The 22,594-nt window shown below is 43.6% G+C and overlaps 1 protein-coding gene across 2 annotated transcripts in view; it reads left to right on the forward strand.

The window, feature by feature from the left end:
- Window positions 1-22,594, forward strand: part of SPTBN2 (spectrin beta, non-erythrocytic 2) — a 421,076-nt gene that overhangs the window by 233,259 nt on the left and 165,223 nt on the right. Inside the window, exon 1 of one of the 2 annotated variants that reach the window (XM_063945150.1) lies at window positions 21,614-22,390. The exons of the other annotated variant lie outside the window; for it this stretch is intronic. Within the exon in view, the coding sequence (XP_063801220.1) occupies window positions 22,264-22,390 (127 nt within the window). The 5' untranslated portion in view covers window positions 21,614-22,263. Of the gene's footprint in view, window positions 1-21,613; window positions 22,391-22,594 lie in introns of those variants that run through there. 2 annotated transcript variants of the gene reach the window in all.

The following is a 22,594-nucleotide window of genomic DNA, read 5'->3' on the forward strand; positions in this document are numbered from 1 at the left end:
CCCCCCACCACCACAATTTACCGACCATTGTCCCCTCCTCCCTCACCAGTTATAAAAGCAAATATCACCCCTAGACACGTGCCTGACATGCCTAGTGGGAAATCCATCACTGCGTCTCACCGTCATTCCCCCAGCATCTCTCCAGTGCCATCTCTCTTGCTTCTCACCAGCGACTCACCAACATCATAAGCCCTGCTTCTCACTAGCGCCGTGCTCTCCATGTCACACCAACATCATTCCCCCTGCTTCTCACTAGCACCTTCACCCCTGGCCCTTGGGTGGCTGGAGGGGGACACACACCTTGATTTAAGGGGTTCCCGCTCCTCCAGGGTACCCCGGCCAGGGGGCGACTAGTTGGGGGGGTAATGCCACGGCCGCAGGGACCAGTATAAAAGTGTCCCCCGGCTGTGGCATTATCTCTCTGGCTAGTGGAGCCCAGTGCTGGTTTAAAAAATACGGGGGAGCCCTCCGTGTTTTGTCCCCCATATTTTTTGAACCAGGACTGGACGCAGAGCCTGGTGCTGGTTGTTTAAATATGGGGGGACCCCAGTCATTTTCCCCCCTGTATTTTTACAACCAGGACCGGCTCAAAGAGCCCAAGGCTGGTTATGCTTAGGAGGGGGGACCCCACGCAATTTTTTTCTTTAATTTAGCACACTTTCACACCCCTATCCACAGATAAGCATGCACGGATCTCACTGATCCGTGCATGCCTATCAGAATACGGATAAAAAAAAAGCAGGTCTACTTTAAAACTGCTTTTTTTTACGAATTCTATGATTTACCAGAAGTGTTTGGCTTTTGCCGGCAGTGATTGTGAATACGAATTCTTAGTAAATTACCGAGTTGTATAAAATAACAGGCGTGTTTGACCGATGGTGTATTCATTCGTATTTGTGATCTCTGCCATTAAAACAAATTTGAATGCCCTCATCACTGCCGAGATTTCCGTTTAGTAAATTCCAGAGATGGCACTTTGAAAAAACAAAACAAAATCGGACAAAATCGGGAGCTTAGTAAATATACCCCCATGCTTCTCGTGGGGAGAAGCACTTCAAAGTCAGCAAGTATGTCCCACTAATCATCTTCTGTTGCAAAAAAATAAAAATAAACTAAAGCTGAAGAAGCTAACTTCATATGTAAGATATGGCATTGTGTTTACAGTGTAGTGAGCAGGAAACAAAGACTGTCCCAGAGGGATGCGATCAACATCCCGCTGCCCGTCCCAGACTTGTTTGATTCAGCCAGAAGAAATACTACTTATATACCCCTTTCACATCGCACAAATAACCCGGTATCGACACGGCATATTGCCGTGTCGAACCGGGTCAGTGTGCGATGTGAAAGGTCCTTTGACGATTTAGCGGGTCGCCTGACCCGGTAATTCAACCCGGTAAAAAAGAAGGGTTTTACCCGGGTTGATTACCGGGTCAGGTGCGGTGTGAATGGGAGCCGTGTCGATGCGACACGGTTCCCATTCACAGCATAGGGAGAGGCGGCGCAGGAGATGAGCTCATCTCCCAGCGCCGCCTCCACCCCCGCCCCAGCTGCTGCTGCTCCCTCCGCTGCTATGGCAACCGACCCGGTATATTGCCGGGTCGGAAAGCCAGCAGCGGAGCGCAAATGCCGGATCCCACCCGGTAAGTACACGTTTGTCTTACCGGGTAGGATCCGGCATTTGCGGTCTGAATGCGGTATTAGTGTCTTCATTCTCTTTAGATGGCCGTAACCATTGTAGCCAATGAGCTACATATACTAATTCTTTTTTGGATAGGGATTTTGGGGATCCAGCTCCATAAACTTGTTTTGATACTTTTCTGATTCTCACTGCAAAAAAAACAATAAACAGTCCTTAGATGTAGCCTTTGTTTTACTGATAAGGAGACACTTTGACCTAGTAGTATACACTACATAGAGGCACTTCACTCCCCAAGCACACTGCAAGGATAATGGATGAGCAAATAATTGTTCTTCCAATCCAGCTTACTTGGGACAACTACTCAACTACACACAATTAGAAATAAGTGGGAACACTGGAGTAGATCAGTAAGGGCTTGTAACCATTTTATCTACATATACAAGGTTTCCCACATCTCAAAATACAGGCTGTTATGGCAAAGACTACAATGGTACCAAGTTGTGATGCTTAGGGGGCACCATGCCATCCTCTGATGCTCATACCTCTTTTTGGCTCTTTATAGGAACTCTTTTTGTATGCTTGTATAGTTCCAGTATAATATAGTAAAGAAACAGGTGTCTATTCCGTGACTGCACACTACTTAGTGCACTAATTTAATTACAAAGAAGCTGCTCATATTAGAAGGCATGCCACCTAAGAAAGACGTTAGACCTTGATTCTGTAATCTGACCCAGCACATTCTGGGGACAATCTTCTTAAAAAGCTAATTAATGCCCCAAATAGCTGAAATATTTTCTGTTGCAGCTTAGAACACTGAAATCTCTCTTAATCACGAGAAATTAATTCTCATTAAACTTCTTGTATAAAGTGAGATAGTCACATCCATCTTAACTGAATGTCTTTCCTTAGCAGAAATTGACAGCTTGTGTCACATGCTACCCCATTTGCAGACGAGTACAGATGCGCCTGCACATGTCTTTTTTTTTTTAGTTATATGTTTAAGATGGGAAGCGGTTAGCATACCGCTACTCAGGATCCTGGCTGTAAGAATACCCATGCTGGGATCGGGATTAGCTGTGAAATGCCAGACCCGGAATACCGGCGACACATTCTTATCTCCCTCTGTGTCCACGACACCCATAGAGGGAGAATATAACCTGTGCAGAGCGCAGTGAGGCACTGTGCCCGCAGCATGACAAGCACAGCGAGCCTGCAAGGGGCCCACTAGCGCTCGCCCCGCTGCCAGCATACTGGTGGCAAGGGCGCAGCGCTCGTCATACTGATGGCCGGCATCCCAGTCACCGGTAATTCATATGTATGTATTCCCAAATGTAAGATATGTGCAAACTATAATATGTGCATCATAAGATATGTGCAACCTATAATATGTGCATCATAAGATATGTGCAACCTATAATATGTTCATCATAAGATATGTGCAACCTATAATATGTGCATCATAAGATATGTGCAACCTATAATATGTGCATCATAAGATATGTGCAACCTATAATATGTGCATCATAAGATATGTGCAACCTATAATATGTTCATCATAAGATATGTGCAACCTATAATATGTGCATCATAAGATATGTGCAACCTATAATATGTGCATCATAAGATATGTGCAACCTATAATATGTGCATCATAAGATATGTGCAACCTATAATATGTGCATCATGATATGTGCAACCTATAATATGTGCATCATAAGACACATTATATGGACAAAAGTAATCGAACACCTGACCATTACACCAACAGGGACTGTAATGACATTGTATTCAAATACATATACTTTAATATGGAGTTGGTCCCCCTTTTGCAGCTATAACAGCTTCCAGTCTTCTTGGAAGGGTTTTCACAAGATTTTGGAGTGTTTCTGTGCACTGATGTTGGACGATGGGGTTGAGGGCAGGGCTGTGTGCAGGGGTTGGTATCACGTTACTGGCGGCTGGTATCCCATCGGTCAGCATAATGCTGGCAGGAGGGGGGAAGCGCAATGAAGCCCCTTGCAAGCTCAGTGGTGACCTGCGCTCGCCACAGGTTCTATTCCCACTCTATGGGTGTCGTGGACACCAATGACTGGGAATAGTCCCTGTTAGTCGGTATGCCGACTGTCAGGATTTCGAGCCGGCAGGATGTAGGGGTCGGTATTGTGACCGGTGGTTTCCTGACCACCGTTCACATAACTACATCCCGTGTGCACGTCATTCAAGTTCTTCCACACCAAACTCATGAAACCATGTCTTTATAGTCCTTGCTTTGTGTACTGGGGCACAGTCACATTGGAATAGAAAAAGGTCTTCCCCAAACTGTTACCACAAAGTTGGAAGCCTAGTATTGTCCAAAATGTCTTGGTATGCTGAAGCATTAAGACTGCCCTTCACTGGAGACAAGGAGCCTATCACAAACCCTGAAAAACAGCACCATACCATCATCCCTCCCCCACCAACCTTCACAGTTGGCGCAATGCAGTACCCAGACTCGCCCATCTGATTGCCAAACAGAGAAATATGATTTGTCACTCCACAGAACACACTTCCACTGCTCCACAGACCACTGTCAATGTGCTTTACACCACTCCAGCCGACGCTTGGCATTGGACTTGGTGATGTGAGGTTTACATGCAGCTGCTTGGCCTTGGAAACCCATTCCATTAAGCTCTCGCCACACAGTTTTTGTGCTTACATTAATGCCAGTGGAAGTTTGGAATTCTTCAGCAGAGCGATGGCGACTTTTACGCACCATGTACCTTAGCAGTCATTGACCCCGCTTTGTGATTTCACACGGTCTTCCGCTTTGTGATTTTACATGGTCTTCCGCTTTGTGGCTGAGTTTTTGTTGTTCCTAAATGCTTCCACTTTCTAATAATATCACTTACAGTTAACCGTGGAATATCCAGCAGGGATGACATTTCACGAACCATCTTATTGCAATTTATGGCATCTTATCACAGTACCATGCTTGAAGTCACTGAGCTCTTAAGAATGTATTACAAATGTTTGCAAATGGAGACTGCATGGCTATGTGCTTGATGTAATACATCTGTGGCAACGAGTCTGCTTGAAACACCTGAATTCAATAATTAACAGGTGTGGCCAAATAAGATTGTATATACATTATATGGACAAAAGTAAGTCTAGATTTCCAACTGGAACAAATATGGCTCAGCCATCATCATCACCTCTTGCTGTTACAATAGATAAATCTCTCAGAGCTAGCAGCTTGCAGATTTCAAGATCTGTGTAATGTGGGCCATCCATCAAGCCAACTTTCCTCCAACCATCCAACTGACCAGTTGAACAACTTGTCTGTCTAACTAAAATGCTGCCCTACACACCTAACCAACTTTTTCATCAAACCACCCAACTTTAAGGTGACAAGTGAGGGGGGCATGGCTGTGCAAATAACTGCATCTTGCAGTGGGTGATGAGGCCATGTCGATACAATTCACAAATTATTAAAGATCTGGGTGGTATGTAGGAGGTAAGCTTGCTTTTTACTGAAATAAGGGAAAAGACTACAAAAATAAGGCATAGGCTCATTGCTGCATGAAACAAAATATTGAATAGTTTACCTTCTTTTACACAGAACAGTGGAAAAATAACTATTTACCATTTACTGTTATATTAAAACTCCAATGAGATGTAGTGGTCTCATCTAATTTCATTACATGTCAAATTTTACCCTACGTCTGGTACAGTATATGACTGTCATTACAATGATATACAAGAACACTATAGTGTCTATACCATTATGTGCAAGCCTAGCAGAGTGTGAATATAATTATATACCAATCTAATTGTGTGTCCTTACCATTATATACATTCACTGCACAGTGTCCATATAATTATATAACAGCCACTACAGTGTCCATACCTTCATATACAATTACAGCAGAGCGTCCATATAACAATTATATACACGATAACTAGAGTGTCCATAACATTATACACAAGCATGACACACTATCCATATCATTAAATAGATCTTACTTAATGTCCGTCTGGCTCCCAGGAGTGGCTGCTGCTGAGAGTTAGAGAATGAGAGGACACTTGCAGTGCTGGTAAATGGAATCAGTGGCACAATTCTAACCCCCTTACTGGCTGACCCGTCACCATTTCACAACAGGACAGTGGGACCAAAGTTATGCCGCAGTTGAGCTGATATCACTTCAGTATTTCTGCCTCTCCAGTATCACCAGGCCAACTGGCACAAAGCTAAGAATTACACCATTGGCTCCATGCTATGGAGTCTATTTACTAAGCCATAGATGGAGATAAAGTACCAGCCAATCGGCTCCTGTAATTTTTCAAACACAGTCTGTGGCATAGCAGTTAGGAGCTGATTGGCTGGTATTTTATCTCCAGCAACTTTATCTCCATCCAAGACTTAGTAAATAGACCCCTATGCTCTTTACGGTCCAGTATTATGAAGGCTATTGCTAGTTTAAAATAGAGATTTGCGACGGACACTTTTCGGGTTTTGTGTTTTGGTTTTGGATCTGGATCCCCGCTCGTATTTTGGATCTGGATTGGAGTTGCCAAAACCACCCTTTCAGGTTTTGGTTTTGGTAGATTTTTGAAAAAACATAAAAACAGCTAAAATCACAAAATGTAGGGGTAATTTTGATCCTACGGTATTATTAACCTCAATAACATTAATTTCCACTCATTTCCAGTCTATTCTGAACACCTCACAATATTGTTTTTACGCCAAAAGTTGCACCAAGGTAGCTGGATGACTAAGCTAAGCAATACAAGTGTGCGGCACAAACACCTGGCCCATCTAGGAGTGGCACTGCAGTGGCAGACAGGATGGCAGTTTTAAAAACTAGTCCCCAAAGAGCACATAATGCAAAGAAAGAAAAAAAAGAGGTGCACCGAGGTCACTGGATGACTAAGTTAAGCGACATAAGTGGGCGGCACAAACACCTGGCTCATCTAGGAGTGGCACTGCAGTGGCAGACAGGATGGTAGTTTTAAAAACTAAGCCCCAAAGATAGGCTGACCATAATATCCCTTTAAACTAGGACACTAAAACCAGATGACATACAGACTTGAAGTCAGCCAACCACAGAACCTGTGTCATTTATGAGTGTCCCAGTTTAAAGGGATATTATGGTGAGCCTTGTTATCACTTGTTACTGATCTTAAATGTTGCTCCAACCAATCAGCTCATGTCAGTTTACAAGCTGTGTTTGAAAAATGACAGTTAGGAGCTGACTGGTCAGAGCACTATAAAGGATTAGTAATGTATGATAACAAGAATATCACTTGTTATTTAATATGCCTCTTAAACTGCTCTTCAAAGGGCAGATTTCTGCAGCATGTAGACGTCAATGTCGCTGAAAATTAGTTTGTTGGAAATAGAACATTGCTTTTTCTGCTGCAGAACCATACAAATAAGAATAAGCTGTTCACATGGGGATCCGGTCTGAAGATCGACAGTGTCTAGGTCGACAATGTTTAGGTCGACCACTATAGGTCGACAGTCACTAGGTCGACATGGATGGAAGGTCGACAGGGTTTCTAGGTCGACATGTGCTAGGTCGACAGGTCTAAAGGTCGACATGAGTTTTTCACATTTTTTTTCTTTTTTTGAATTTTTTCATACTTAACGATCCACGTGGACTACGATTGGAACGGTAAAGTGTGCCGAGCGAAGCGGTAGCGGAGCGAAGGCACCATGCCCGAAGCATGGCGAGCGAAGCGAGCCATGCGAGGGGACGCGGTGCACTAATTTGGGATCCCGGTCACTCTACGAAGAAAACGACACCCAAAAAAAAAATCCTCATGTCGACCTTTAGACCTGTCGACCTAGCACGTCGACCTAGAAACCCTGTTGACCTTCCATCCATGTCGACCTAGTGACTGTCGACCTATAGTGGTCAACCTAAACATTGTCGACCTAGACACTGTCGATTTGATGAACCACACCCGTTCACATGCTCCAGTTAGTTTACTACTTCTATTTCCATACAGACCCAGTTGTTACCAACAAGGAATTGTGGGTAAATTCATACAAATGGAAACCTTTTCACCTTGAAGCATGCTAACTCACAGACAGCTGTTATATCAGCACAAGACATAAGGGCTTATTTATGAATCTCAGCCCACAAATTATATGAAAACAGATGTTTTCACAGAAATACACCAATATTAAGGATGGTTGTTATTTATAAACACTACAGCACAGGAGACATCCCCTGCGGTCACTACTAAACAGATGTCCTCATGTTATTCTACGAGGGTGGAGATATTAGGCTGTTCAACAGGCTCCAAAAATGGGTTTAGATTGTCTTTCCTACTACGGGTGATGCACCGCTGGAGAGAGATTTGATCCTAGCAGGTTGCAGAGCTCCTCCCCTCCATCTTGGCTAAGATTTGTTCTGCATATATGTAGCCTAATGGCAGTTTTGAACCATGGCATAAAGGTGTCACAATGGGAAGCAGTTAGCTTCCCGACATACAGGATCCCGGCGGTCTAAATACCGATGCAAGGATCTCGAAGGATGCCGTAATCCTGGCACCTAGATACCGACGCCGCATGGGATTCCAGCGTCACAATATCGACAGCGGGATTCCTGAATATCCAGCGGGCCGCGCTGACGTCCTGCCGCGGGGGGTGGGGTAGGTTTAGGGAGGAGAAGAGGGTGCAGGGACAGGAAGGTTAGGGTTATGAACCGGGGAGGGAGGGCTGGCACATAAAAGGGGAAGTTAGGGTTAGACACCAAGCGGGGAGGGTTAGGTTTAGGCAGCGGGGAAGGGAGGGTTAGGCACCCACAAGGGAGGGTAGGGTTAGGGTAGGGGGCATAGGAGGGTTAGTGTACTTTAGATGGGGCTGTCGAGATTCTGACGGAGGGGATGCCACTGTCAGTATTCTGACCGCCGGCATACAGTCTATCGGGAAATCATACTGAACCCATCACAACTGTTGCTGGAATATTCTGAATGTTTGCTGTGCTTGCTGGATTTGTGACTACAGAGAGAATAGGCATGGAGTCTAACGTATTTGTGGCTTTGTTCAAAGGGGTTTAGGTGTTGCAGAGCGTGATATGTATGTTGTGGCCCTCTGACTGGTTTCCTAATGTACGGGACTGCTGGGCACTGGAAAAACTGAAAGCAGGCATTAAACAGGGTGTTGTGAGGCATACTGAAGAGTGGTCATCAGAAAGTGGTCGGTACCAGGGGATGGGCAGAATCAGGTCAGAAGAAAGCCAGAAAGTCACTAGGGTGGTCATTCTGAGTTGATCGCTAGCTGTATTCGTTCACTGTGCAGCGATGAGGCAAAAATACGGCACTTCTGCGCATGCGTATGCAGCGCAATGTGCACGCACGATGTACTATTACAACGAACTATGTAGTTTCACACAGGTTCTAGTGATGCTTTTCAGTCGCACTGTAGACCGCAGATTGATTGACATGAAGTGGGCGTTTCTGGGTGGCAACTGACCGTTTACAGGGAGTGTTCGGAAAAACGCAGGCGTGTCAGAAAAAACAGGGGAAAAGGGGAGAGACCGTGTAGAGAGTCAATGATAAATAACAATAATGATATAAATGCCGGTGGGTAAAATTAAATCATATTTATTTTGCACATGCTAAACAGTAAAAATGCTCATTTCTGCAGTGTGAATAAAAAAATCAGTAATGGATACAAGTATCAATATAAAAAGTAACAGTAATGACTGAATCTATTTTTGCAGCTCAATCGATACATGTAACTCTTTCTCTCATATGGATTTGTAATCCTGAAAAAGTGGCTGGACACCCAGCAAAGGGTCCCAGACAGCAGGGATAAAGTGAGTAGCGGCTCCCAGCAGCACCTTTATTCATTCAGTGCGGCCATCCGTTTTAAAGTTCTTCCAGTGAATTTATACATCTGAGTTTACATCTGACATTATTTTTATACTTACAGCGGTCTATGGATCAAAGTGATTAATCAATTCAGTAACAGTCAATATTTCATTCATCAGTCTCCAGCCACTTTTGCACAGATAAGTCTTTGGGGCTGTTGCAATTGAGTCAATATTATTATTATTATCATCTAGTATCCACTTGCGCTATTAGGTATTTGTATTATGCCGGAAAAAACGCAGGCGTGGCTGGGGGAACACAGGGCGTGTTTGTGATGTCAAAACAGGAAATAAATGGTCTGAAGTGATCGCAAGCGCTGAGTAGGTTTTGAGCTACTCTGAAACTGCACAAAAAAAAACTTTGTAGCCGCTCTGCGATCCTTTCATTCGCACTTCTGCTAAGCTAAAATACACTCCCAGTGGGAGGCGGCATAGTGTTTGCACGGCTGCTAAAAACTGCTAGCGAGCGAACAACTCGGAATGACCCCCTATATGCAGTACTAAGAGCTCAAGTGAGGAGAATTGTCAGACGGGCCAGATAAGGACACAGGTAAGTAAATTGGGAGTTTTAGCAGATCATACGCTGGAGATCAGAGACATCCCTATTTACTGAGGGATTTATATTTGGCACCAACGTGACATCATGTTTTTGGCACGCCTGCCTCATTAAATATTGAGCAGAGCAGTGTGCGCATTCCTATATAAAAGCCGTGGAAAGCAGAATCTTCCACAGCAGCATCAGAGAAGGAGAGCAGATGCCAGCAGCCCCACAGCAGCTGCCGGAAGAGAAGGAGCAGATCACCAAGGTAGGTGCTGGACAATAAGAGTTCAGCACCCGCCTGCCACAGCTAGGCAGCCGCACAGGGAGAACCAGTGCCGATGGACCCAGTAAGAAGGATTCCAAAGGGGGAAAGCATCTATAGGAGCAAACAAAATAGTGCGCTTATCTCCCTATGCGGAGGCCTGGCAAGCCAACTGAAAAGCATGACTAGACACTTGAGTGTTAGTCCATGGAGGGCATGATGATGTAGTAAAGTAGCATATAAGGCAAGGTATATCCTTGGAATACCTTGGATCATCCTATGATATCTAAATCATCCGTAATAATAAGGTTTTCCTACTTTGATGACCTAAGTGGATGCAAATCTCTGACCGGCAGTGTCTCAAAACATCATTTGCTAATGGGGCTTTGAGCTTGATGAATCAACAATGTATCAAAATGTACAGTTGCTTAACTAAAAGTGGTAAAATGAGAAGATTATGCTTACCTGCCATCCTCAGATTCAGCTTTGTGGGGTAGGACATAGTTGTGCTTTTGTTTGTACAAGTTGCTACTGATCGGCCACCACCAGGATTCCATTGACTTCAGCAGACAAGAAACAGAAAGGTAAGTGCCAAAGAAAGGAGACGTGGAAAAAGAGGGAGGCCTGGAGCTGGGTGCAGGGCGGAGGAGGGCCTTGAAGGCAGGCAGTAGTATGGGAGAGCAACCGGAAAGGGGATTATCTCTATCCTGACAGTGCCTGTTGTAAGCCTAGATAGCATCCGCACACTGCGTGTCATGACCCAGTACATTGACTGGAGCCTCTAAAATATTGGAGGGGGGGGGGGGCACATTCTTTTCCTCCCTATTTCGACACCTATGGGTATGGGGGAGATATAATGAGGATAAAGGGCAGACATGCAACATAGAGAAACACAAAGAGGTGGAAGAGCAAAAGAAAGGCTTAGATATAGATGTATATGCAAAAGGAAACAGACACACTGGGCCTGATTCAGAGATGTACGCACTGCTCATGTCAGTTGTAGTGGAATGATTTTTTGATACTGCGCTTGTGTCCCGATTATCTCTGTACAGAGAAGCAGTTGCATATTCGGATGCATGCATGAAGCGGGGGGGGGGGGGGGGGAATCCGGTGTGGGCAAGGAAATTTTAGTGCACCTGTTACCAGCTTGTTATGTGATTTGTGGCCATCTGGTGCACACTGTCTTAATAGCGTCTATTCTCGAGGGCCCTCAGCCTTGGGGCCCGGGAAAGGAGAGAGGCTGGCTCGGGCAGGGAGAGGGGAGAGGCTGGCTCGGGCAGGGAAAGGAGAGAGGCTGGCTCGGTCAGGGAAAGGAGAGAGGCTGGCTCGGGCAGGGAGAGGGGAGAGGCTGGCTCGGGCAGGGAGAGGAGAGAGGCTGGCTCGGGCAGGGAAAGGAGAGAGGCTGGCTCGGGCAGGGAAAGGAGAGAGGCTGGCTCGGGCAGGGAGAGGGGAGAGGCTGGCTCGGGCAGGGAAAGGAGAGAGGCTGGCTCGGGCAGGGAAAGGAGAGAGGCTGGCTGGAGAGAGGCTGGCTCGGGCAGGGAAAGGAGAGAGGCTGGCTCAGTCAGGGAAAGGAGTGAAGCTGGCTCAAGCAGGGAAAGGAGTGAAGCTGGCTCAAGCAGGGAAGGGAGAAAGACTGGCTCAGACAGGGAAGGGAGAGAGACTGGCTCAGACAGGGAAAGGAGTAAATCATACTTACTGTGTTTGCTGTTCAGTATTTGTGGAGGTTGAGAGAGAAAGCTTGTTCTTGGATGTCAGCCCAGTGGAGGAGTAGAGGTGAAGTCAGGCAACAAATTACGTGACCCCTTTCAGAAGAAATGCACTGGTAATATGGCACCAGCAAATAACACGGCAATGCTGTGCCGACACTGTTTTATTATAAACTTTTTTATAACAAAAAAAAAAAAAAAGAAGCAGGGGCACAAAGACAGCGGTAGATTGTGCCTTGGTCATCAGTGAAGAGTGGTCAGTACCCATAGGCTGTGGGGTCCCACCAGGTGCCACTCTAGCTCCATGATGAGCCTTTTCAACACTGCCTAGTGGCCATGCCTGCACAGTAGACAAACCAGGAGAGAACCTGGAAATATAGTGATAGCTATTGTTGTGACTAATGACAAAGCTTTGCCAGCAGAGCTGTCCCAGCGAGAAACTCTGGTTAAATTACTCCAGTAATTCATCTAGTGGTAAGAATAGAAGTTAATTGCTGAGCAAAAAAAAAGTTAAATAAGCCACATATATTCTGACTTCTGTTTGGTAAGGTTTGGAGAGTCAGAGCATCAATATACAGTATTGTACTGTAGGATAAAATGTACTAAAACTATTTTATTTGGGGGTTTTATTACAACAGTAGAGAAAATGTGGCTCTTCAGATGCTGTTATACCTGAAACAGGGGTGTAGCTGTAGGGGTGAAGTATGTGCTATTGTTATGGAGTCCAAAAGCTTAGGGGGCCCCTCTGGGGCCTGGCTCAACTGCACCCAGGTCATAAAGTCATCTACCAAGTTCCTGGAATTGCCTGCTTAGCACTGTGTGACATAATATGAACTGGGGGCATTATGTGGCATGTGTACTGGCAGCAGTACAATGTGGAATAATGCAACTTGGGCCACTACAATGTGACATAATATGAATTGGGAGCATTGTGTGGTATAATATGAATTAGGGCACTACTGTGGGGCAAAACATTAACTAGGGTACCACTATAGTACATAAAATGAAGAAGGGCACTATTATGGGGAATTAAATTAACAAGGGCCCTACTATGGGGCATAAAATGAACAACTGCGGTGGAGAGAGGTGTTTCTCTGCTAGGGGCCCACAAAGTTCTGGCTACCACCCTTACATGAAATAAATATAATTAGAAGTAAATGCTGAAAGTCCAGTTGAAAGCTGTGACTGGTATGTGAAATACTACAAATACGCTATCCTGGCCCATAGTTAACTAAGTCAGAGATTGTTGAACCAAAGCCTGTTATGTCAGGTTTGTCCATTTGCAACTCATTCTTAATTATGTTAACAGAAAAAAATACCAAGAACATACCTCACTTAAACTAAAAGCTGAGTTCAAGCCTGTAGTTTTGTTTCAGGGTCAGTTTAAAAACAAACCAGATATTCCACTTCAGGTGTCATGACATGGGTTAGTAAATTTTGTTAGACAATAAAAAGTAGGTAGTTTAAAGTAATATTTTATATTTAGCCGCATATCCAAGAAAAACAGCACTACTAGGTCTAGTTTACAATTCAAAATAAACTAAATAGTTAATAACAGAGATCAATATTTAAAAAAAAAAAAAAACTATGTTTGCGATAAAGTATTAAGCAAAAACCATGTAACAATTTTAATAATATACAGTATATACAAGAAGATAACACATAAAATCAGTAAACAGCATGACCCTTTAAAAAATACTTGACTTTAGGATCACTGAATCAGTACAAATGAAATTCTGATTAAACATTTTATGGGAAAGTCAATAAAAAACAATATGTCCTAGCATTTCACATGAATTACTGCGGATATGTTTCAAATGTTATTTCAATTTGACGGCATAAAGGGTTTTGTGTTTTTGTTTTGTTTTTGGTCTACAATGAAAATCAGCTACTGTACTGTCCTGCAAACCCTAAAACTAACACTTATAATTGAGCCAAAAATGTACACTACTGGGTTCCGTCCTGGCAGTTTTATTGCTACGAGCAACCTCTTTGCACTCCAGGCAATCTTCTCATAGGAGGGAGTGGGCTAAAGCCATCTAAAGATGGTGTTAGTTCACATAATCGAGACCTGGAAACATAGTTTATAGAGCATGATAAAAGAGCACAATCGCAACGTCCCCGTTCATTGTATGGGGTCTACCATTGTACTACAGCCTAAGGGGTTTATGTACTAAGCATTAGAGCAAGATAAAGTGGACGGAGATAAAGTACCAACCAACTAGCTCCTAACTGTCACAGACTGTAACATGGCAGTTAGGAGCTGATTGTCTGGCACTTCTCTTTGTCACTATATCCATCCAAGGCTTAGCACATAGGGCCTAATTCAGAGTTGATCACAGCAGCAAATTTGTTAGCAGTTGGGGAAAACCATGGGGGTAATTCCAAGTTGATCGCAGCAGGAATTTAGTTAGCAATTGGGCAAAACCATGTGCACTGCTGGGGAGGCAGATTTAACATGTGCAGAGAGAGTTAGATTTGGGGGGGGGGGGGGGGGGTGTTCAATCTGCAATCTAATTTGCAGTGTAAAAATAAAGCAGCCAGTATTTACCCTGCACAGAAATAAAATAACCCACCCAAATCTAACTCTCTCTGCACATGTTAAATCTGCCTCCCCTGCAGTGCACATGGTTTCGCCCAATTGCTAACTAAATTCCTGCTGCGATCAACTTGGAATTACCCCCCATGTGCACTGCAGGAGGGGGGGGGGGCAGATATAATGTGCAGAGAGAGTTAGATTTGGGTGTGGTGTGTTTAATCTGAAATCTAAATTGCAGTGTAAAAATAAAGCAGCCAGTATTTACCCTGCACAGAAACAAAATAACCCACCCAAATCTAACTCTCTCTGCAAATGTTATATCTGTCACACCTGCAATGCACATGGGGGGTCATTCCGAGTTGTTCGCTTGCTAGAAGTTTTTAGCAACCGTTCAAACGCATTGTCGCCGCCCACCGGGGAGTGCATTTTTGCTTTGCAGAAGTGCGAACACCTGTGCAGCAGAGGGCCTGCAAAAATATTTTGTGAAAAAGGAGACCAGCCCTGGACTTACTCTTCGTATGCGTTGATTCTAACGTTGGAGGGATGGCTTTTGACGTCACCCGCCCGCCCAGCCACGCCTGAGTTTTCCCTGGCACGCCTGTGTTTTTCTAAGCACTCCCTGAAAATGGTCAGTTGACACCCAGAAACGCCCCTTTCCTGTCAATCTTCTTGCGGCCGCCAGTGCGACTGAAAGCTTCGCTAGAACCTGTGCAAAACCACAAAGGACTTTGTACCCGTACGTCGCGCGTGCGCATTGCGGTGCATACGCATGCGCAGAAATGACAATTTTTAGCCTGATCACTGCGAACAACGGCAGCTAGCGATCAACTCGGAATGACCCCCATGGTTTTGCCCAACTGCTAACAAATTTGCTGCTGCGATCAGGTCTGAATTACCCTGAATCACCTGAGAAACTCTATTAATTCATAAAGTGTCATAAGTGGTCATTCCGAGTTGATCGCTCGCTAGCTGCTTTTAGCAGCAGTGCAAATGCTTAGCCGCTGCCCTCTGGGAGTGTATCTTAGCTTAGCAGAAGTGTGAACGAAAGGTTAGCAGAACAGTGCTGAATTTTTTTCATACAGTTTCAGAGTAGCTGCAGACCTACTCCTTCCTTGTGATCACTTCAGTCTATTTAGTTCCTGTTTTGACGTCACAAACACGCCCTGCGTTCGGCCAGCCACTCCCCCGTTTACCCAGGCACGCCTGCGTTTTTATCTGACACGCCTGCGTTTTTTAGCACACTCCCGGAAAACGGCCAGTTACCTCCCAGAAATGCCACATTCCTGTCAATCACTCACCGATCAACAGAGCGACTGAAAAGAGTCGCTCGGTCTTGTGTGAAACTGCATAGTTTTTTGTGAAAGTACGTCGCGCATGCACACTGCGGCCCGTACGCATGCACAGAAATGCCGAATTTTAGCCTGATCGCTGCGCTGCGAACGGCAGCTACCGATCAACTCGGAATGACCCCCATTCTGCAGTTCACTTCAAGGTTTATTTTAAAGAGAACATTTTCAAAATACTAATGTTGACATTATTTTGTTGTTATGTTTTAATAGATTCTAGTGCTATTATAAGGAAAACAATATAATACAGCACACCATAAGGGCCCTCATTCAGCTTCATTAGCAGTTTTGCTAAGATTGCAAAACTGCCAATGATAAAATCGTATGCTGGAGGCAGCCCAGTAGAGGGCCGCCCAGCATGCAAATGGCTGTCAGCGATGCAATCGCAATGCAATTGTGATTGCATCACTGATTAGTGAATGCTCCCCTGCCTCCACAGCCAGGCTGCGAAGGCAGGCGCAGGGCAGCAATCTTTCGGGTCGCATCAGCCACACGTACTGAAGTTGCCCCCGTTTCCAACACCATGCCCGCCTAATGCTGCATTGCTGCTCCTGCAACACTGCATCGACGTCCACGACCGCCCCTTGAAAACCTCTGCTTGTCAATTAGGCAGAGGTGTTCGTATCTCCCCGCACGCGCGGGTCCTGCGCATGTGTAGTGAGGTGGTGAGTGGGGAGATGCAATTGCATCTCAATAGCGACTGCTACTGAATACCCCCTAATACCTAATACCCATAGGCCCCTAAGAGTGGTGAAGAGTGCATACCTCCCAACATTTGTGAAATCATAAGCAGGACTCCCGCACTGACGCAATCGCAAGTCATGCCCCGTTTGTCGTCACTAAAGGGGGCATGACCAGTGCTCTGTGAGATGCTGGCATGCACCCCTCTCCCTCTGTCTTCACTGAATAGATGCTATGCACACAGCATCTATTCAGCGCTGCTCAACTAAGCAGGGCAGCGATGACAGGAGCCTCCCAACTGTCGTCCCCCCCCCCCATCACGGGACACTACGGCCCATGGGTGGGACAGCAGGACAGTCTCCCCAAAAAACGGGTATGTCCCGTGAAAATCGGGACAGTTGGGAGGTATGAGAGTGTGTGGCCTGGGCATACTCTAAATTTGCAGTGTAAAAATAAAGATGGCCAGTTTGTGGATAGCATTGCTACCTCAACATACTTAATTCCACAGGTTTGTTTTGGTGTGTGGAGTTTGCATGTTCTCATTGTGTTTGTATGGGTTTCCTTCGGCAGGGACAGATGTGAATGATTCATTATTCACTGAAAACGGCTTTATAGTATAATGGTACTATACAAATAACGATTTAAAAAAAACAAAATAATAATAATAATAATAATAAAAGTGAGTGCAGCAAGCAAGAGCATGCAGTTTTCCATCCTTTGTACCTCAACATTATTTGTTCACCTTCAGATTGTGCACCCTTGCAAAATTTGTGCTAAAAATGTTTACTTACTGATGCTGCTTTTGGTGGACGCACAGTAGGTGTGAAGTAGGTAGAGGCCTTTTTACTGTAGCCTAAAGCACCAGAAAAACTGTATTCATTCATCAACTGTCATACTGCAATTTACTTCAAGGTTTATTTTTAAAGAGACCATGTGTAAAATACTAATGTTGACATCATTTTGTTGTTATGGTTTAGATGCTGTTGCTGTTATAAGGAAAACACTATAATACAGCACAGCATAAAGTGTTTGGAAAAAAACTAATAATACATAAGTACCTTGTCTCATTTTGGTGCCCTGTGCCAGCAAGAGCATTGGCATCCCCACCTCCCCATATTTTAAATAGGGAAAGTGCAACTGTAAAAAGGTGCACAGTTTTGCTGGGAAGGGGCGTGTCCATACAATAGTGCCCCCAATTATAAATTATGCCACACAGTAATGTGACCTTATTCACATTATATCACACAATAGTGTGCCTCATTCACATTACACCACACTGTATTACTCCTTACTCACAATACCACACCGTATGGTGTATCCAGTGGCAGGGCGGCTGATGTGAGGCAGGCAGGACCGTAACTAGGACTGCTGAACTCAAGCAGCATTGCATCCACATTACACCCAGCCCTAAGTGTTTAAAAATCAACAGCTAAACAACACCAGTAAACAGGTATTTTAATGTTACATTTTAACAATTGCAACTTTATTGATCTCTAAACCTAAATAGCTTTAGTGTTATTTCAAACACACCATGTACCACAATTTACTTTTCTTAATCTCAATACATGTTATTTTCTCTAAAGCAAATATATAATTCATTCTCCCTGCAACTCACCCCTCTGTATACATTGCTGCCTCAATTATCTACTCCCCTCTTATTATTAAAACATTAAAATTATCTTTTTACTAATCTTTATACAATGACAATAACATCCACAACCTGTCACCATAAAAAAAACATTTACAAACCTGCTACAAGTATATTTATCTATCCTGCTTCTATTAGCTGGTGATATTTTACTAAATCCATGCCCCAACCACTTGCCCCACTCACATTCACCTGATTTTCAGCAATATATAAATCCAGCTTACCTCATAAACATCACATATCTCCCTTCACCCTCCAAACCACTAAAATGTGCCTTATGGAATGCACGCTCTGTTAACAACTTCAACCTGCTGGCTATAACAGAAACGTGGCTCACACAATCAGACATGGCCTCCTTGGCAAAACTGTGCATGCATATGCACCGCAATGAGCAGGTGCGTCGTACGGGTACAAAGCAGATCGTTGCGGAGCGATGGATTTAATGAAGAATCCAATCGCACAGCCGATCGCAAAGAGATTGGCAGGAAGAAGGCGTTTGTGGGTGTCAACTGACAGTTTTCAGGGAGTGTTTGAAAAAACGCAGGCGTGTCCAAGCGTTTGCAGGGCAGGTGTCTGACCTCAATTCCGGGGAAGAACAGGCGTAAGTGATCGCAAGGGCTGAGTAAGTTCAGACCTACTCAGAAACTGCACAAACTGTTTTTGTAGTGCTCAGCTGCAAAAGCGTTCGCACACTTGCAAAGCTAAAATACACTCCCCTGTGGGCGGCGACTATGCGTTTGCATGGCTGCAAAAACTTGCGAGCTATCAACTCGGAATGACCCCCCTAACCAAACTGCACCATCATACATCTCCTCACTTATCCCAAAATATCTCCCTACCAGTCCTCTCCGCTCTGCACAAGATCTGAGTCTCTCATCCACATGTATTACCTGTTCCCACTCAAAATTACAGGATTTTACCCGGGCTTCACCCACTCTGTGGAATGCCCTAGCACGCACAAGTCTCCAAACCTTTAAACGTTCCCTGAAAACTCATCTCTTCAGACAAGCCTACCAAATTCCAGACCCACCCACATAACCTTCAATGCATCCTCTCTGTACAGTCCACATAACCTCACATTTTGTCTTCCAACATTGCTGGGTGATTATATCATACAACCCATTAAGAACCTAGCAATCTGGTGGACCATTATGCAACAGGTAGCATCTATTCTTGTGTATCAATGCCTATTTCCCTATAGACTGTAAGCTTGCGAGCAGGGCCTTCCTACCTCTATGTCTGTCTGTCTGTCTTTGCCCAGTTTTGTTCTATAACTATTGTTCTAATTGTAAAGCACAACGGAATATGCTGCGCTATATAAGAAATTGCTAATAAATAATAAAATAAATAATAGAGTGAGTATTGCAGGGTAATAGATATGTACATATATTTGGAGTTGCAAATATATGTGTGCTGCATAGACTGCAATAATTTTTCCCTGCATTTTACTTACCGACGGGTACCATACCAAAATTTAAGTGCAGTCTGGGCCTAGAAGATGGGGATGACTTGTAATTCTTGGCACACTCTCACCTTCGGGCCCCTTAGTTGCTACGCCCCCTCTCTTGCATTACATGTGAAACACACAATACTTACTGAAAGATAAAGTACAGTGGCAGAAACACAATTCACATATAAAAAGATAAAGAACTTGTAATTAATGTGGACATGGCGGTGTAATGTGATTCTGTTGAATAAATTCTTTGCAACTTGTAATTGCTACAAGAGTCACTTTACTGACAGCCCTGCACAATACTTACAACCAAGAACAAACACAGATGATAAAATAACTAGATGAAAACTTCTGATATGATTTCATAACACAAATATGTAGAATTCCAGGAAAGCACAATGTTCCTTGAAAATAGTCTATTTTACAACTGGGGATTTCAATAAGCAGCATACTGTAGGTCTGGTAGGTAACAGTGAAATCAATTAAGTGTTGCAATCACACAACCAATGGCCATGCAACATTGCTGCCCCTCACCCTTTGTGTTTGTGAAAAGTTTGTTTGAGACATGTTAAATTGCTCAACAATTACAGGACAAAAGGTCTGTTTACTTTTGGATGTGGGATGAGGTGTGAGGAGGAGAGTCACTGTTTGGGGGTCTGATTGAAGAGGGGGAAGGGAAGGGACAGTTTACATGATAGAAACACTGTTTTATGAATAGCCTAAGTAAATATGCATATACAATTATACACAAGTGATGTTAATAAATATATAAGGTACCGTCAATTATAGGCTTACCATACAATCCGTTTAAACCGAGATGCTCATGGATTACACAGGTTCTGTGGCTGATTAAAACCAGGTAAAATGCAGGCATGAGGTCAGCCAGCCACGGAACCTGTGTAATTAATAAGTGTCCCAGTTTAAAGGAATAGTATGGCAAGCCTAGTTAATTATATTTTTAGGTCACTGCTTATCGTGACAATAAAAAATATTTTCGGCTCGACCTATCATCAGCAGGCGACACTATCTGGCAGATGGAAGAGTAGTTACTATGCCAGTTAGGTGTCAAGAAGCACATGCGGGAACTGCTTACATGCGCACTGGAACTGTACCCTGACTTCTAGTTCCAGAATCTTAAAGGAAAAATACATTTTAAAAAAGTTTGACAATAAAAAAAAAAAATCAGAAAAGAAACACAAAATTGCAAAAAAAATGTTTTATTTTAATAATAAAGCATTTTTCCTGTGTGCACTCCATTTTTTCAGGATTTAGTGTCTTTTTTTTTTACTTTACAGTAACTACAGCAAAAAATAGTGTATGTACAATTATATATTTTGGAGCCAGTAGCGGTACCATTGGGAGATATGCACAAGATCCAAAGCAGATTTAAAAAATAAAATAAAAAAAATTTATAAAAGTATTTTATAAATAACATATACCATTATCATTGTAATGGAGATTGTATAACAAAAACTGCAGGGAATTGTTTTCTGTTACCCGCTATATTAATACTTCACATCAGCTCATAAAAGAGAGGCAACCATACAGATAGTGCAATCATTTGCAATACACAATTTGTATATATGTATAAATGCGTACATGCCTACATATACACGCATACAACAGCACTGATCATTTTCTGAGCTCCAGCAGTTTTTAGCCATTACTTATGCATGCTCCCCTCTTTACGTAATTTGCATTGAGGGTTTATTTTTACATAACACACCTTGTGCAGCCTGAAACAACGACTCAGCATCACATTAAAGGGCTCCTTTCACTTTTATTGCAGAGAGCGCTGCAATCAGGACCGTACCACCTCCACTCTTCCCCCGTCACACCTTTCTAAGTGGTTCCACCCAACCTGCCCCTTCCAATGCAAATCTCCACCCAACCAGCCTTCATTTTAACCTGTTGGGGATTTTTTTTATTTTTTTTTCTCATTTTTTTTTCTTAATAAGATCAAGGTACAGGAAGAGCAGCAGCGGGAAAATATATCTCTCCAAGTGCCAGGAATCCCAGGAATTCCTGAAATCTGATCTTTTCTTTTCTTAAGATCCTGCAGTGGAAAAAGGTGCATTTTTAGGGAGTTCAACTTCACGAAACTTTTTTTTAATTTTTTATATCTTAACTGCAGAAGCGATCTGTAATTTTAATCCAAATTGTATGCAAGAACAATCTGCTGCTTTAAAAAGGAAAATATAGAACGTTTAGGAGCTTTCGCAAGAGAACTTATCTTTGGACTGAACCAGAAACAGACAGTACTGGGATTTTTACATTTCACTTGAATTAACTTTTTTTTTTCTGCATTTTGTTTTATTCCTTCTTTAAGAGCATTTCTATTTGTTTATTTGCTTCTTGCTATGCGAAAACTTCTTAGGAGTCACTGTTTTTATCACCTGGCTGTTTTTGGAATTGCTAGAGAGCAGCTCACATCCGATGTGACACTGAATTGAATGCTGACAACACGCTGCTACTATAGCCTCTGCTGCTGATGGATATTACACTATTGTGCTGATTTCTTATCTCCTGCTGTTGGAAATCTCCGTGTATTTGGGAAGCTAAGAGTGGTGGTAGGGGGCCTGAACAATGTTCCAGTTTGAGCCCGGGTATATGGAAGTCCCCAGGCCCAGCTCCCCTCCTCTCTCCCCTGCAGCCTTCGTTAATTCGGTGCAATATGCTAACGTCCTGGAAGGGAGATTCAAACAGCTTCAAGGTGAGACGACGTGTTCTTGTTATACAGGTTACTCCTGATGTATGTTGCCTCTTCCGGCACAGATCTACTGCATTCATCATGTATGTGTTAGAAGCTTATTTATTTATTTATTAACAGATATTAAATTAGTGCACACATATTCCGCTGCACTTCCTTTATTGAGAATATGTGCTAACTCACATCAGTCCCTGCCCAGGCAGAACT

The sequence above is a fragment of the Pseudophryne corroboree genome, chromosome 11 (genome assembly GCF_028390025.1).
Source record: "Pseudophryne corroboree isolate aPseCor3 chromosome 11, aPseCor3.hap2, whole genome shotgun sequence".
NCBI classification, from domain to species: domain Eukaryota; kingdom Metazoa; phylum Chordata; class Amphibia; order Anura; family Myobatrachidae; genus Pseudophryne; species Pseudophryne corroboree.